We start from the raw sequence: 13,275 nt of genomic DNA, 5'->3' as shown, positions 1-13,275 counted from the left end.
AACTGCAAAGTTACGCACTCATTTCAAACCCCATGCAGATCGAGGCTATTTTCAAACCCAAAACGTACTGATTTTGAAAGCTGGGTTTTTATGTGGGTAAATACCTGCATGGCTGTTTATTTGAAGTAAAACTGGGGGGGAGGGGGGGGAGTAGTTGGGCATCGGTGTAAAACTTTAGAAAATACTAAGGTTTATACATACGTTCAATGCCCACTGCCGGAACGCCTGCTTTTATTACGTGGACAGGTTTCAGCTGTGCCATCGCTGGGTAAAGATGGGCTGCTCGACTTTGTCCGGGTAACCTCATCTGGATGTTCAACCAGAAAACGGCCCGGCTGAATATCTGGTCAAACGTTACCTAGAAAAGCATTGCCTGGGTTAACTGGAGGGCAGCTTTTGAACTGAGGAGTTAGCTGAAAAATCGGCGCTGCCCGGACAAAGTGAAACCGATCTCGGGGTGTGCCCGGCTAACTCTGAAAGTCAGCCGGGGAATATTGGACCTTTCGGCGCGTGCGTAGCTCCCCGGGAATGCTAAACCTACATGTGGGCAGAACACCCACCCTCCTAAGTTTGCCCGCATATTGGGCAGATGGTTTTAAAAACAATTACTGTCCCTATGCTGGTATCTTCTGTTTCTATAAAGTTTTAGGTTTGCATTAAGAACAGCATAAATGGAAATTGGGAATTATCACAGTTTCAAACGTGAATACACCAAATGCATAATGCAGAGATGAGAGAAGATCAGTATGACAGAGGAGCCAGTTACCAAGCTCCTGGTATTGCTGACGCGTGTTTTAGGTTTGTTGGTAAAGTGGCAACTAGATGCAAGATAAAGTGTGAATTATTCTAACATTAGGTGTGCTTGCGACTCTTTCTTCTGTCTCCGACAGTTTTGGCCTGAGTTGGCACTTACTTTTAATACACATCTGAGACTCTTGGGGGAAGCTCATCAGTTTGGATTGCTCCTTTTGTGCAGATAATGTATAAGATTTTGCAGAAGGGTAGCAACTAGACCTTATTGCCTTAAAATATGTAAAACCAAGTGTTAGCCCTGTGGCTTAATGACCATGCCGCACACTGCCATGCGTTCAATTCCTGAGTCACATCTTCCGTTCCCTGGGTCAACCAGAGTTGGAGATGCTGCGGATGCAGTGCTCAGAAACCAGGTGGGCTGGAGGGCATCATAGTCCTCGTGCAGCGGCGATTCCGGGTGGCTGGATTTAGGGCTCACGATTGCCTGGTTCCAGAAGGAGCCCTGATGCTTGGCCCCTGGCTGAGGACTGTCACTGTAATGACTGGACTATAGTAAATTGGAAAGGGATAAAAAATAGAGTAAAAAAAAAAATCCTTGCATGTTTGCAAATGAAGGTTAATGATCCCATAGTCCAGCAGAGGCCAAATCGAATTGCAGTAGAATAGGAGGGGGAAAAAAAAAGTAAAATAGCAGAGCATGTTTCCAGACATAAGTGAAAACATGTTTTTGGAATACCAACAAATGTCCAGAAATCATCGTTGCTCCTTGTTAAATATAGATGAAGGGGTGAATAATCTTAAGATGGTTTGTTCAGCTAAATTCTGGACTTAGCAGGACAAACTATGGATTTTGAAATTCCCACTAGTTTCACCGCCCCAGACTTATCTGGCTTAAGTAGTTTCCTGGCTAAAAACTTAGCCCAATAAGTCAGGGGTGGTCTAGGGGCATTCCAGGGTGGAGCAAAGTTCAGCTCTCTTAGCTGGACAATGCCAATATTCAGTGTTGTCCAGATAAGTCAGCCGGCTAATTACAGGACTGTCTCAGAGCAGTTCTATCGTTATCCAGGTAAACTTATCCGGTGAACTTTTCAATAGCTGTGCATATTCAGTAGCGTGCCTGCACCACTGAATAACTTTAGCCAGACTCCCCAATGCTGAATATTGACCCTCTATATTTTTATGATCTTTCTGACCTTTTATTTGTTTTTAATTTCTGTAGCACAGAGAACTAGTTGTCGCATCAGTCCTGAAGAAAAGCAGATGCTCTGCAAACTGTGGCCCCCTTTCATTTGCTCGACATCAGAGTTGTCCAGGATGGTGTAACTGAGCATCTGAGTCCCTCTTTTTCGTTTTCTAGCTCCTGAATTTTTCTTTCTTTGTTTTCTCTTGCAGAAAAGCCACGAACCTTCACGGAGCGTGAGAACAACTTTACAGTGAAAGTCTTCACCTTCCAGTTTTTCACGCACTTCTCGTCTCTGATTTACGTGGCTTTCTTCTTGGGCAGGTAAGCGGCGGCATTTTGTTCTATTATTGATTTCGTTCATGAATGAATTGTTACGATTCTCTGTCTTGCTCCATTGATTTGAAGCTCTCGTAACCCTCTGGATCCTGGATTCTTTGTAGGTTTTGATGCCTTCCAATGGGCTAAAAGAAAAATTACCCATGGAGGCTCTATTGCTTGTTTATTTGTCAAATGTATATTCCATCTTTCCAAATAGTGTTGCTCTAGGCATAGAACAACAATTATAAAGTAAAATTTTAATACAGTAACTAAAATGTGTGTAACCCCTGGGTGGGATAGACCCCTGATACCAACCCCAAAGGAACATAGAAATAAAATAGACCCTATCTGCAAGCCGTTCTCCATAGATAGCTTCTACTTCTGAGGTCCAAGGCTCCCTGTGAGGGAAAGCATAGCCTCAAGGCCCTTTTGCATTTACTGAATTACACAGCTCTGTTTCCAGTCCCTGTAAACAGCACTGATAATCTCCACAGTCTATAGCAGCAAAAATCACACAAAGAAGAAATGTGGTTTCTGACTTCTTTACTGATATTAGCTTAAATTGACTGAAGATTCTTCACAGCACTGAGTACCTGATTCACTAGGGGTTTTTCCCATAGATACAAATTGAGAGAAAAGCATTAATGAATCCAGCCCTTAGATGTTAAATAAAATTGATGAACAGTAATGAAGAAGAAAGATTAATAAATGTGTGACCTCTCTCTTCTAGTAAAGTCTTTTAATTTATGGAAGTCAAATCCTTAACAATTGACCTCCTTCACCTTTCCAGTTACTCAGATTGAAGCAACTCTCAAATTTATCTCAATCTTCTCTCCCTGTAGAATGGATAGAGTTTAGTTTCAATTACTAATCAAAGCACAGCAAGTCCTAATTCTCATACCATTCCTGTAATCTTCTTAAATATCTTAGATCTCCTTCTGAAAGCACCAGTGGGCACCCTCAGGTGCAGCACACTTGAGTCAGTAGGAAAAACAACTCTTGCACAATACCTTCAATGGCAATGAACAGGGATCCAGTCCTCTCTGACACAAAGCAGATGGCACCTTATAGAATCACCAATGTATTGAGGCATGAGTTTTTGAGGACAGAGTCCACTTTGTCAGATGCATGGGGTCAGTGGAAGCTGGAAGCTTATAGGTATGTGTGGCAGTTGATGGGTTTATGGTCTAATGTGGTTCTTATGTGCCCCTCCTATAGATGGAGAGTGGTAGCTAGAAAGTGGTCTTGCTTATGGATTGTTCCAGGCTTAGATTGATGATGTGATGGTGGAATTCTTTGTGCTTAGAGTCCATGGGTCCAGATGATGAAAATTTCATCAATGTACCTTAGGTAGAGGAGTGGTTTCTGGGTGTAGGAGCTGAAGAAATGTTCTAAATCAGCCTTGAAAATGTTAGCATTATAGTGGAGCCATGCAGGTACCCATGGCAGTGCCCTTGACTTGCAGATACAAGTCCTTTTCAAATCTGAAGTAGTTGTGCATGAGGACAAAATGGTAGAAGAGCTGTGGTGGCATCTGGAATGATGTTCCTGATGGCTTGTAAATCTGTCTTTGTGAGGGATGTTGGTGTAAAGGGATTCAACATCCATAGTTGTCAGAATGGTGTTGTCCGGGAGATGGCCAATAGAATGGAGCTTCCTCAGAAAATCTGTGGAGTCATGAAGGTAGCTAGGAATGCTGGCAGCATAGAGTCTGAGGATGGAATCCATGTAGTCAGATGCTCCTCCTGTGAAGGTGTTGATGCTAGAAACAATGGGGCATCCAGGATTCCCTGGTTTGTGTATTTTGGATAATAGGTAGAAAGTACCTGGTTGAGGCTTCTGGGGTGTGTTCATGTAAATCTCTTGGTGGAATTCCTTCAGGAGTTTGCGTGGTTCCTTCTGATATTCTCCAGTGTGAGGTCTGAGGGCAAGGGCTTGTAAAATGTGTTGGAGAATTGTTGCCTTGCTTTTTCATGTATAGTCCAATCTATTCATGACAACCACGGCTCCTCCTTTGTCAGCTTCCTTAGTAATAATATCTGGATTATTTTGGAGGCTATAAATGGCTTCCCATTCTATGCAGATGAAGAAATGGGGCAAACAATGCTGTTTATTAATTATCTCAGATTAGGCATGTCAGAAGCATTCTATGTAAAAATCCAGTCCAATGTTATGCCCATCTGAGGGTGTCCACGGGAGTTTCTGTTTTTGATGTTCTGCTGCCTCTGATGAAATGGATTCTGTCCTTGAAAGTTCAATCCTCAATAACTTGGTTTGTCTATAAGGAGCCACCCTCCTCATGTCATTTTTGCTACACCAGACTAAAATGGCTATCCCTCTGAATATCCATTCCTCTCTGATGTAACCTCCACTCCTCAGGTTCTTCCTAGGTGAAAGTCACCTCTTCCTCCCAATGGATTGGAAACTGATTCCCTGGTACCAAGGGCACTCAGTTTCAAAGGAGCAAAAATAGACTTTGAATCAAAAAGGGAAAAAGGTAAATAAGCGACAGGAATGGTAAAAAAAAATTTCCTTATCTCCAAAAATGAGAGGATAGTTATTGAAGGAAAAACAACTCAAAGTGAAACTCCTCTGCATCAGGTCACGGATTGATCTATCCAACAGAGGTGAGGTAGAGAGCAGCAGAGTCTTCCCTACCCCTTGATCTAATTGTACACAGGAATGCCGCAAATCCTCAGTGAAGGCATACCAAGACTCTCACAGGGAAGGTTTCCAAAAATGGATCAAAAAGAGTAAACAAGTGAAAAATAGATAAGACAAAAGACTGATCCCACAAGGGTAACTCAATAAAATCCTCCAAACTGAATTAGCAAACAGGAGGCAGGGACAGCTGACCTTCTGAGAGTCTAACCAAAATCCAACTAAGAATACAAGAGAAACCCACATCCTAAGATAGAAACTTAGAAACAAAGAAATGACGGCAGAAGACCAAACGGCCCAGCCAGTCTGCCCAGCAAGCTTTCACACTTTTTTTTCCCTCATACTTATCTGTTACTCTGGGCCCCATCAGCAACTCCCTGGTTCCAGTTTCCCTCCACCCCCGCCATCGATGTAGAGAGCAGCGCTGGAGCTGCATCCAAGTGAAGCATCCAGTTCAATTGGTCAGGGATAGCAACTGCTGCGATAAGCAAGTTACTCCCACGCTTATTTGTTTTATCCAGCCTGTGCCATTCAGTCCTTGTTAGTTGTCTGAATATAATTCCTCTTTTCTTTATTCCCCCTGCCATTGAAGCAGTGTGTTGCGCTAGATATGTATTCCCAGTGAAGTATCCGGCTTAATTGATTCAGGGTAGTAACCGCCATAACAAGTAAGCTACTCCCATAATTATTTGTTTGCCCAGACTATGTAATTCATTCCTTGTTGGTTGATGCTGAATATAAATCCTCTTTTCCTCTTTCCCTCTCCCCCCCCCCCCCCTGCCGTTGAAGCAGAGAGCTATGCTGGATATGCACTGAAAGTAAAGTATCAGTGTTTCCCCCCTGCTGTTGAAGCAGAGAGCTATGCTGGATATGCATTGAAGTAAAGTATTAGACTTATTTGGTTTGGGGTAGTAACCGCTGCAACAAGCAAGCTACTCCCTGTTTTTTTTGTGAATGCAAATCCTTTTTTTTCCACATTTCCTCTTGTCGTTGAAGCATAGAGCAATGCTGGAGTTGCATTGACAGTGATCGTGTTTATTGAATAAGGGTATTAATCTCCAGATAGTAGCCGTAATTTCCGCAAGCTACCCCATGCCTCTTCTCTTCATTCACATCCTTTAGACTTTATGGATCCACAGTATTTATCCCACGCTCCTTTGAAGTCCTTCACAGTTTTGGTCTTCACCACTTCCTCCGGAAGGGCGTTCCAGGCATCCACCACCCTCTCTGTGAAGAAATACTTCCTGACATTGGTTCTGAGTCTTCCTCCCTGGAGTTTCAAATCGTGACCCCTGGTTTTGTTGATTTTTTTCCAATGGAAAAGGTTTGTCATTGTCTTTAGATCATTAAAACCTTTCAAATATCTGAAAGTCTATATCATATCACCTCTGCTCCTCCTTTCCTCCAGGGTGTACATATTTAGATTCTCCTCGTAAGTCATTCGGTGAAGACCCTCCACCTTTTTGGTCACCCTTCTCTGGACTGCCTCCATATTGTCTCTGTCTCTTTGGAGATACGGTCTCCAGAACTGAGCACAGTACTCTAGGTGAGGCCTCACCAAGTACCTGTACAAGGGGATAATCACTTCCTTTTTCTTGCTCGATATTCCTCTCTCTATGCAGCTCAGCATCCTTCTGGCTTTAGCTATCGCCTTGTCACATTGTTTCGCCAACTTCAGATCGTTAGGCACTATCACCCCAAGGTCTCTCTCCTGCTCCATGCACACCAGCCCTTCCCACCCCCCCACCCCAATCGAATATTGTTCTTTCAGATTTCCACATCCCATATGCATGACTCTGCACTTCTTGGCATTGAATCTCAGCTGCCATATCTTCGACCGTTCTTCCAGCTTCCTTAAATCCCATCTCATTCTCTCCACTCCTTCCGGCGTTTGCACTCTGTTGCAGATCTTAGTGTTATCCGCAAAAAGACAAACCTTACCTTCTATCCCGTCAGCAATGTCGCTCACAAAGATATTGAACAGGACCGGTCCCAACACCGATCCTTGCAGCACTCCACTTAACACCGCTCTCTCTTCAGAGTAAGTTCCATTTACCGTCACACATTGTCTTCTGTCTGTCAACCAGTTTGCAATCCAGGCCACCACCTTGGCACTCACTCCTAAGCTTCTCATTTTATTCACCAGCCTTCTGTACGGGACCATATCAAAATCTTTGCTAAAATCCAAGTAGATGACATCTGGATGCTAGAGAAAGATGGTGGCAGGGATTTATATTCTGCTTGAACACACCATCTACAGCTCCCACATGGGGGAATTCTAAATCTCTCTGAACCTCCCCAGCCTAGATAGTATCTTCCTTTTGGTAAGGAAATCAGAGGTATTTTACAAGTGCCTAAAGGTCGAAGACAAATGCAAATATAAATGTAAAATTTTGAGACCATGTAGACCCCTTCTTTAGATGTGGAATTGAAATCTCATATGCACGATCTTTAGATATTTCTGATTTGTATTCAATAAAAGATATCACAGTCTACAAAGTATGTTGCATTTCTTTTGTCTCACATGCACACTTTTGTATGTTTTCCTCATATGCATATTTTGCCCCCCTGGCTATCTCTCTCTCATGATTGCTCTCTTTCAATATCTCATTCTTTACTTTTTATTTTTTGTCGCATTGCTTTCACCATCCATTCCCTGTGATATATGGAGCTCTTGTTTCCTCACTTGTCCAATGCTTCCCTTTCCTTTCACAGGATTAATGGGCGTCCTGGTAACTATGTGAGGATAGCGGGACAGTGGAGACTGGAGGAGGTGAGTCCCTGTATGGAGATGCCAGCGAGGAGTTTCTTGGAGCTAGAGAGAGACTTTGCAGCACCCTGATGCTCTCTCTTCCGTCTTTCCAGTGCCACCCCAGCGGCTGCATCATGGATCTTTTCATCCAGATGGTCGTCATTATGGTGCTCAAGCAGACCCTGAGTAACTGTGTGGAGTTCCTTTCTCCGTAAGTTCCTTCTCTTCAGTTTGCAAAAGCTGATGGTGTGCAGAATATTATGCACAGGACCCAGGGCCGGAGGAACCACTAGGCGAGCTAGGCCTGTGCATAGGGCGCCGCGATTTAGGGGGCGCCGCGGCAGGTGGCAGAATTTTGAAAGGGCAAAAGTGCCCTTTCAAAATTCTGCCAGCCCCCGCCTCACAGTGCCACCCTCCCGACGCCCCCCTTGTGGTCCAGCGGAGAGCCCGGGAGCGATCTGCCACTCCCGGGGCCTCAGCTTCCACTAAGCAAAATGGCGCTGGTGGCCTTTAGCCCCCACCATGTGACAGGGGCCAACCAATGGCACTGGGAGCCCCTGTCACGTGATAGCGGCTAAAGGCCACCCACGCCATTTTCATTAGTGGCAGCCGAGGCCCCGGGAGCGCAGATCGCTCCCGGGCCCCCACCTGGACCACCAGGTATTTTGTAAGTTTTCTTTTGGAGGGAGGAGGATTCAGGGCTGTGGCTGGGAGTGGCGCAAGGCTGAAGGTGCCTAGGATGCCCAACCCCCTTGCACCGGCCCTGACAGGACCAAACCTCCACAGGCAGAAATGAGTATCCCCCAACCAGCTTGAATATATTTTTATTTTTTATTTTTTGCAATATGAAGAAAAAAAATATCATGGGTAAAATATCTCCATATATTTGGCAATTTGCATGATTCAAGAATTTTGCAGAATAGATGCCAGGGCACTTGGGTGTTGCCAGTAGTCTAACATGCTCTATCATTACTTGTTTCTCTGCTGTAGGAGCAGAGGCCAGGCCCACAGAGGCTGCCTTACAGCACTTTTGCTTACAAAACTGATACAAATCAAAGTTCATTCCAGGGAAACACCCAAAATAGCACCAAAATATTTTGGTTGCCATAAGGACTGTTAAAATTACAATTTGACATTGCACAGTGCATTTTGTGCAAATAGAATGAATCTAAGTGTGCTTTACAGAGGGTAATGCTTGGTTTCTGATGTAGGTGGCTGATTTGCATGACAATTTTCATAGGTGAGAAAGAACAGTGGGGTTCATTTCACTCCAGAAGGTCTGGACCACCACTTAGCAAATAGTGGCCAAATATCGGGTTTTCTCTTGTATCTACTGTCGTAAAAGACGATATTCAACTGCTATTCATGCTGTTTTGAAACTCTCGAAAACCTTTTACAAAGGGCCCAGAAAAGGATATTTATTTCTTACCTAAATAGTTATTTATGGAAAAATAAAACCAAAGCTACTATAAAACAATAAATAAAAGTACAAACATTTTCACGCTACAAATTCAAAAAGGGGCCGACTCAGTGCCTTAGACAGCAAGTGCTGGGCGCTGCCATGCAGAAGATGCCCAGTTCCATCCTTCTGCTGGCTGGGGATGCTGTGGAGGCAGCGTTCACAGGCTGGAGGGGGCGAATGAGTCATGGTCATTGCTCAAGGGTGACACCTAGTGGTTAGATTTAGGGGCCATGATTGCAGGGTTCTGCAGGGAGAACCATGACTGCAGTGATCAGACGTAGATATATTGTGGCTGGTGGGTGGGGGGGGGAAGATACACAACAGAGAAAAAAATCCCTGAGTAGTGAATGAAGGCTCGTAGTGCCGGATCCCAGCCCTGGCTCTGAATGAGCTGGAAGAAGCAGAAGGAAAACTGCATTATCAAAAAAATTAATTCTGAGCACCGAGGAGTAGGGATGTGAATCGTTTTTTGACGATTTAAAATATCGTCCGATATATTTTAAATCGTCAAAAAATCGTTAGGGCCACGATACAATACCAATTCCCCCGATTTATCGTTAAAAAATCGTAAATCGGGGGAAGGGGGAGGGCAGGAAAACCGGCACACTAAAACCCCCTATCCCCCACCCTCCCGAACCCCCCCCCCCCCCAATGCTTTAAATTACCTGGGGATCCGGCGGTGGTCCAGAACGGCGGCGGTCCGGAACGGCCCCCTCAATAGAATCGTGTTGTCTTCAGCCGGCGCCATTTTTCAAAATGGCCGCTGCAAAATGGCGGCGGCCATAGACAAAAACGATTCGATGCAGGAGGTCGTTCCGGACCCCCGCTGGACTTTTGGCAAGTCTTGTGGGGGTCAGGAGGCCCCCCCAAGCTGGCCAAAATTTTCCTGGGAGTCCAGCGGGGTTCCGGGAGCGATTTCTTGCCGCGAATCGTTTTCGTACGGAAAATGGCGCCGGCAGGAGATCGACTGCAGGAGGTCGTTCAGCGGGGGTTCCGGACTGCCGGAACCCCCGCTGAACTCAGAGCATCATGCAAACCCCCGCTGAACTCAGAGCATCATGCAAACTTAGGAGCATCAGCTGCTAAGGGGAAAACAACTCTATGTCCGTTTTATGTGTGCACATATGTTCGACGTCCCTTATGTATAGGGCATATTAATTAGCATAAAATGAGTTAGCATGAATACTGACCACTCAACTTCTCGGTTTAAGCTGAGTGGAGATACAGACTGAAGACAGAAAGTCCACTGCTGTTCATATTGTTTGAGTTTCTTAACCCGGTCTCCCCCTCGCCCTGCCTCGCCAATGTGCTGGAATGCATTCTAAAATTGTCCATTGTATATCTTCAAATTGATGGTGAAATTCTATAAAATGAGACACGAGGGGAGCCTCAGTTTTTCCCATTTTTAATCAAGTTCTGTGTTCAATAAGACGGGTCCTAATCATCCATTTTGTCCTACCGATATATCTCAAGTTGCAAGAGCATATGATCATATACACAACATTATGTATATGAGATGTTTTCTCACGATATTTTACTTCATTTGCATATGATATTTTGGACTCTTTTGGGGTAGTTTAAGAGATAATTGCCAGGATAGTGGTACACATCGTGGCACTTGTCTGTTGAGAAGTGGCATCGTCAGTCCCATCTCAGGTCATGGTCTATGTCCTCCGCACCCTGTCCATGTGTAGTAACACAATAATATAACAGATGATGGTAGATAAAGATCAGTTGCCTTTTTCACAATCAATCTCACAAATGTACACTGTCAGGATCTACCTTGCACTTACACCCATCATTCAGATGCGCACAGCCTAGGACAAAACACAAGAGACACCAAAAGTCAAACAAAAAGAGCAATATTAATTAAAAAGAAAGAACTCGTTAAAATAATATTTTGTCTCTTTGCAGGAGATGAGTGGGAAACAGGGCAGTGAGATTCTTATGACTTGCTGCTCCCTGTTTCTTCCCTGACTTTTCTGCTGGTCATACCCAGAGTTTGATTCTCAGGCCAGGATGCTGCTACGCAGGATAGCTGCAGCTGAGAGGATAATGGCATTGATGAGGCATGAAGTAACATTATTAAAAATATTTGGGCTCTAAAGTCAAAGTATTGACCCAGCTAAGTTCAGGACTTAAGCCACATATACAGTGGGTTTTTAAAATCCAGCCAGTTTCACCACCTTCGGCTTATCCATCTAACAGGCCGATGCAATAAAATGCGTTTGGCAGAACGCACAATTTTAACCTACAGTTGTGCACCCATTTTTTGAGCATAAACTTTACTGCCAATGCGGCAAGGAGTTTTCCATTCAAAAGATATGTACACAACACTGTGTAATTAAGTCGGCACCCTTGCATGGAAATTCCATGCTAAATGAAGGCATGAACTAGTTCCTCCCAATATAGAGAGGTGCACTGGCATAACTCCCATTTTCCTATTTATTTATTAATTAATTTATGTATATATATATTTTTTGATTTTACAATTTAAGCACAAGAATCCTTGTACCAGAAAATGAGAGATTTGTCATAACATACACAAAAATTAGCATCGAATTAACATAAAAGGAAAAATACGTATCTTCACAGATTTCTCAAAATATTAATAGGAAAAAGGGGAGACCAAGAAAATGAAAAGTAGCGATTAAATACTGAAATAAAGAAAAAGGGAGTAGAGAAGCAATAACAAAGCACCATCATTTCAAAAAAGCCAAACCATCTTAAAGAGCTATTTGGGCATGCGAATCCAGGAGTAATCTCGGTTGAGAAGGTTTGAAATAGAGATAGTTAACATTTTAGAAGTGACGGCAACGATTGTCTTGTTGCCCAAGCCTGGGAAGGAACCTACTCTCACTCAATCTCTCTCCTTAACCAGGATATAAAAATATTGGTGGCAGTTTTGGCCCAGTGGGTCAGTTCAGTGGTGCAGGAGTGGTCTCTCAGGATCAAACGAGATTTATTAAGCGTCTGCTTTCTAATTGAAATGTATTAAAAACTTTGATTGCGGTCCATTCTTCCATGGGAGGTAATCAGAATTGGCTCCTTATCAGTTTGGACGCTGAAAAGGCGTTGACTGAGTGGAGTGGTCATATTTGATGTGGGCACTTGAGCAATTCAGTTTTGGGGAACAGTTCTTGCAGTGGGTTAAATTATTATATAAGTTCCCTCATGTTCAATTAATGTAAATGAGACACTTTAGGAGATATTTTCCCTAAGTAGGGGCAGTAGGCAGGGGTGCCCATTGTCCCCATTATTGTTCTCTCTCTGGAGCTGCTAGCCATTAAATTACAGGGCCTTCACTCATGGTTAAACTAAGTTTATTTGCGGATGATATGCTGCTATATTTAGGTAACCCTTGTAAGTAGTCTTAGGGATATCATTGGTATAATGAATGAATTTGGGACTTTTTCTGGGATTCAGATCAATTATGGAAAATCTGAAGCATTTCCTCTATCCCCAAGTTTAAAGAGTCACTGGGAAGGGCTTTTTCCGTTGGCATGGGCTGGGAACCATTTTTGTTATTTGGGTAAAAGTGGCTCGATCAGTCATGGAGCTTTACAAATTAAACATCGAATCAGCATGGAGAAAAATTAAAGGTCTGTTGCAGCGTTGGAAGGCTCTTCCTCTTTCTGTCAGGCTGATACAGTAAAGCGCGGCCGCGTTTGCCCGTTTTTTAACCCGCTTTGGACGCACGTTTTGAGCGCGTAAGATGGAACAGCGATTCAGTATCGGCTTTTACGCGTCCTTAGTGCTTGCCGAAAAAGTCGCATATCCATTTCCGCCTGCCACATGTATATGATATGTTTAATGATCGGATTAGCTATAAGAACATAAGAAAATGCCATACTGGGTCAGACCAAGGGTCCATCAAGCCCAGCATCCTGTTTCCAACAGTGGCCAATCCAGGTCATAAGAACCTGGCAAGTACCCAAAAACTAAGTCTATTCCATGTTACTGTTGCTAATGGCAGTGGCTATTCTCTAAGTGAACTTAATAGCAGGTAATGGACTTCTCCTCCAAGAACTTATCCAATCCTTTTTTAAACACAGCTATACTAACTGCACTGACCACATCCCCTGGTAACAAATTCCAGAGTTTAATTGTGCGTTGAGTAAAAAAGAACTTTCTCCGATTAGTTTT

General features: G+C 43.7%; 1 protein-coding gene across 1 annotated transcript in view; it reads left to right on the top strand.

Annotated features, from left to right (window-relative positions):
- ANO9 (anoctamin 9) overlaps positions 1-13,275 on the top strand; it is a 110,982-nt gene that overhangs the window by 79,317 nt on the left and 18,390 nt on the right. Inside the window, exons 15-17 of the mRNA XM_029582533.1 lie at positions 2,146-2,257; positions 7,631-7,688; positions 7,781-7,878. Coding sequence (XP_029438393.1) covers positions 2,146-2,257; positions 7,631-7,688; positions 7,781-7,878 — 268 coding nt within the window. The remainder of the gene's footprint in view (positions 1-2,145; positions 2,258-7,630; positions 7,689-7,780; positions 7,879-13,275) is intronic.

This window comes from Rhinatrema bivittatum, chromosome 17, assembly GCF_901001135.1.
Source record: "Rhinatrema bivittatum chromosome 17, aRhiBiv1.1, whole genome shotgun sequence".
NCBI classification, from domain to species: Eukaryota; Metazoa; Chordata; class Amphibia; order Gymnophiona; family Rhinatrematidae; genus Rhinatrema; species Rhinatrema bivittatum.
The sequence above is the reverse complement of the archived record's forward strand: the minus strand, read 5'-3'. Positions and strand labels throughout refer to the sequence as shown.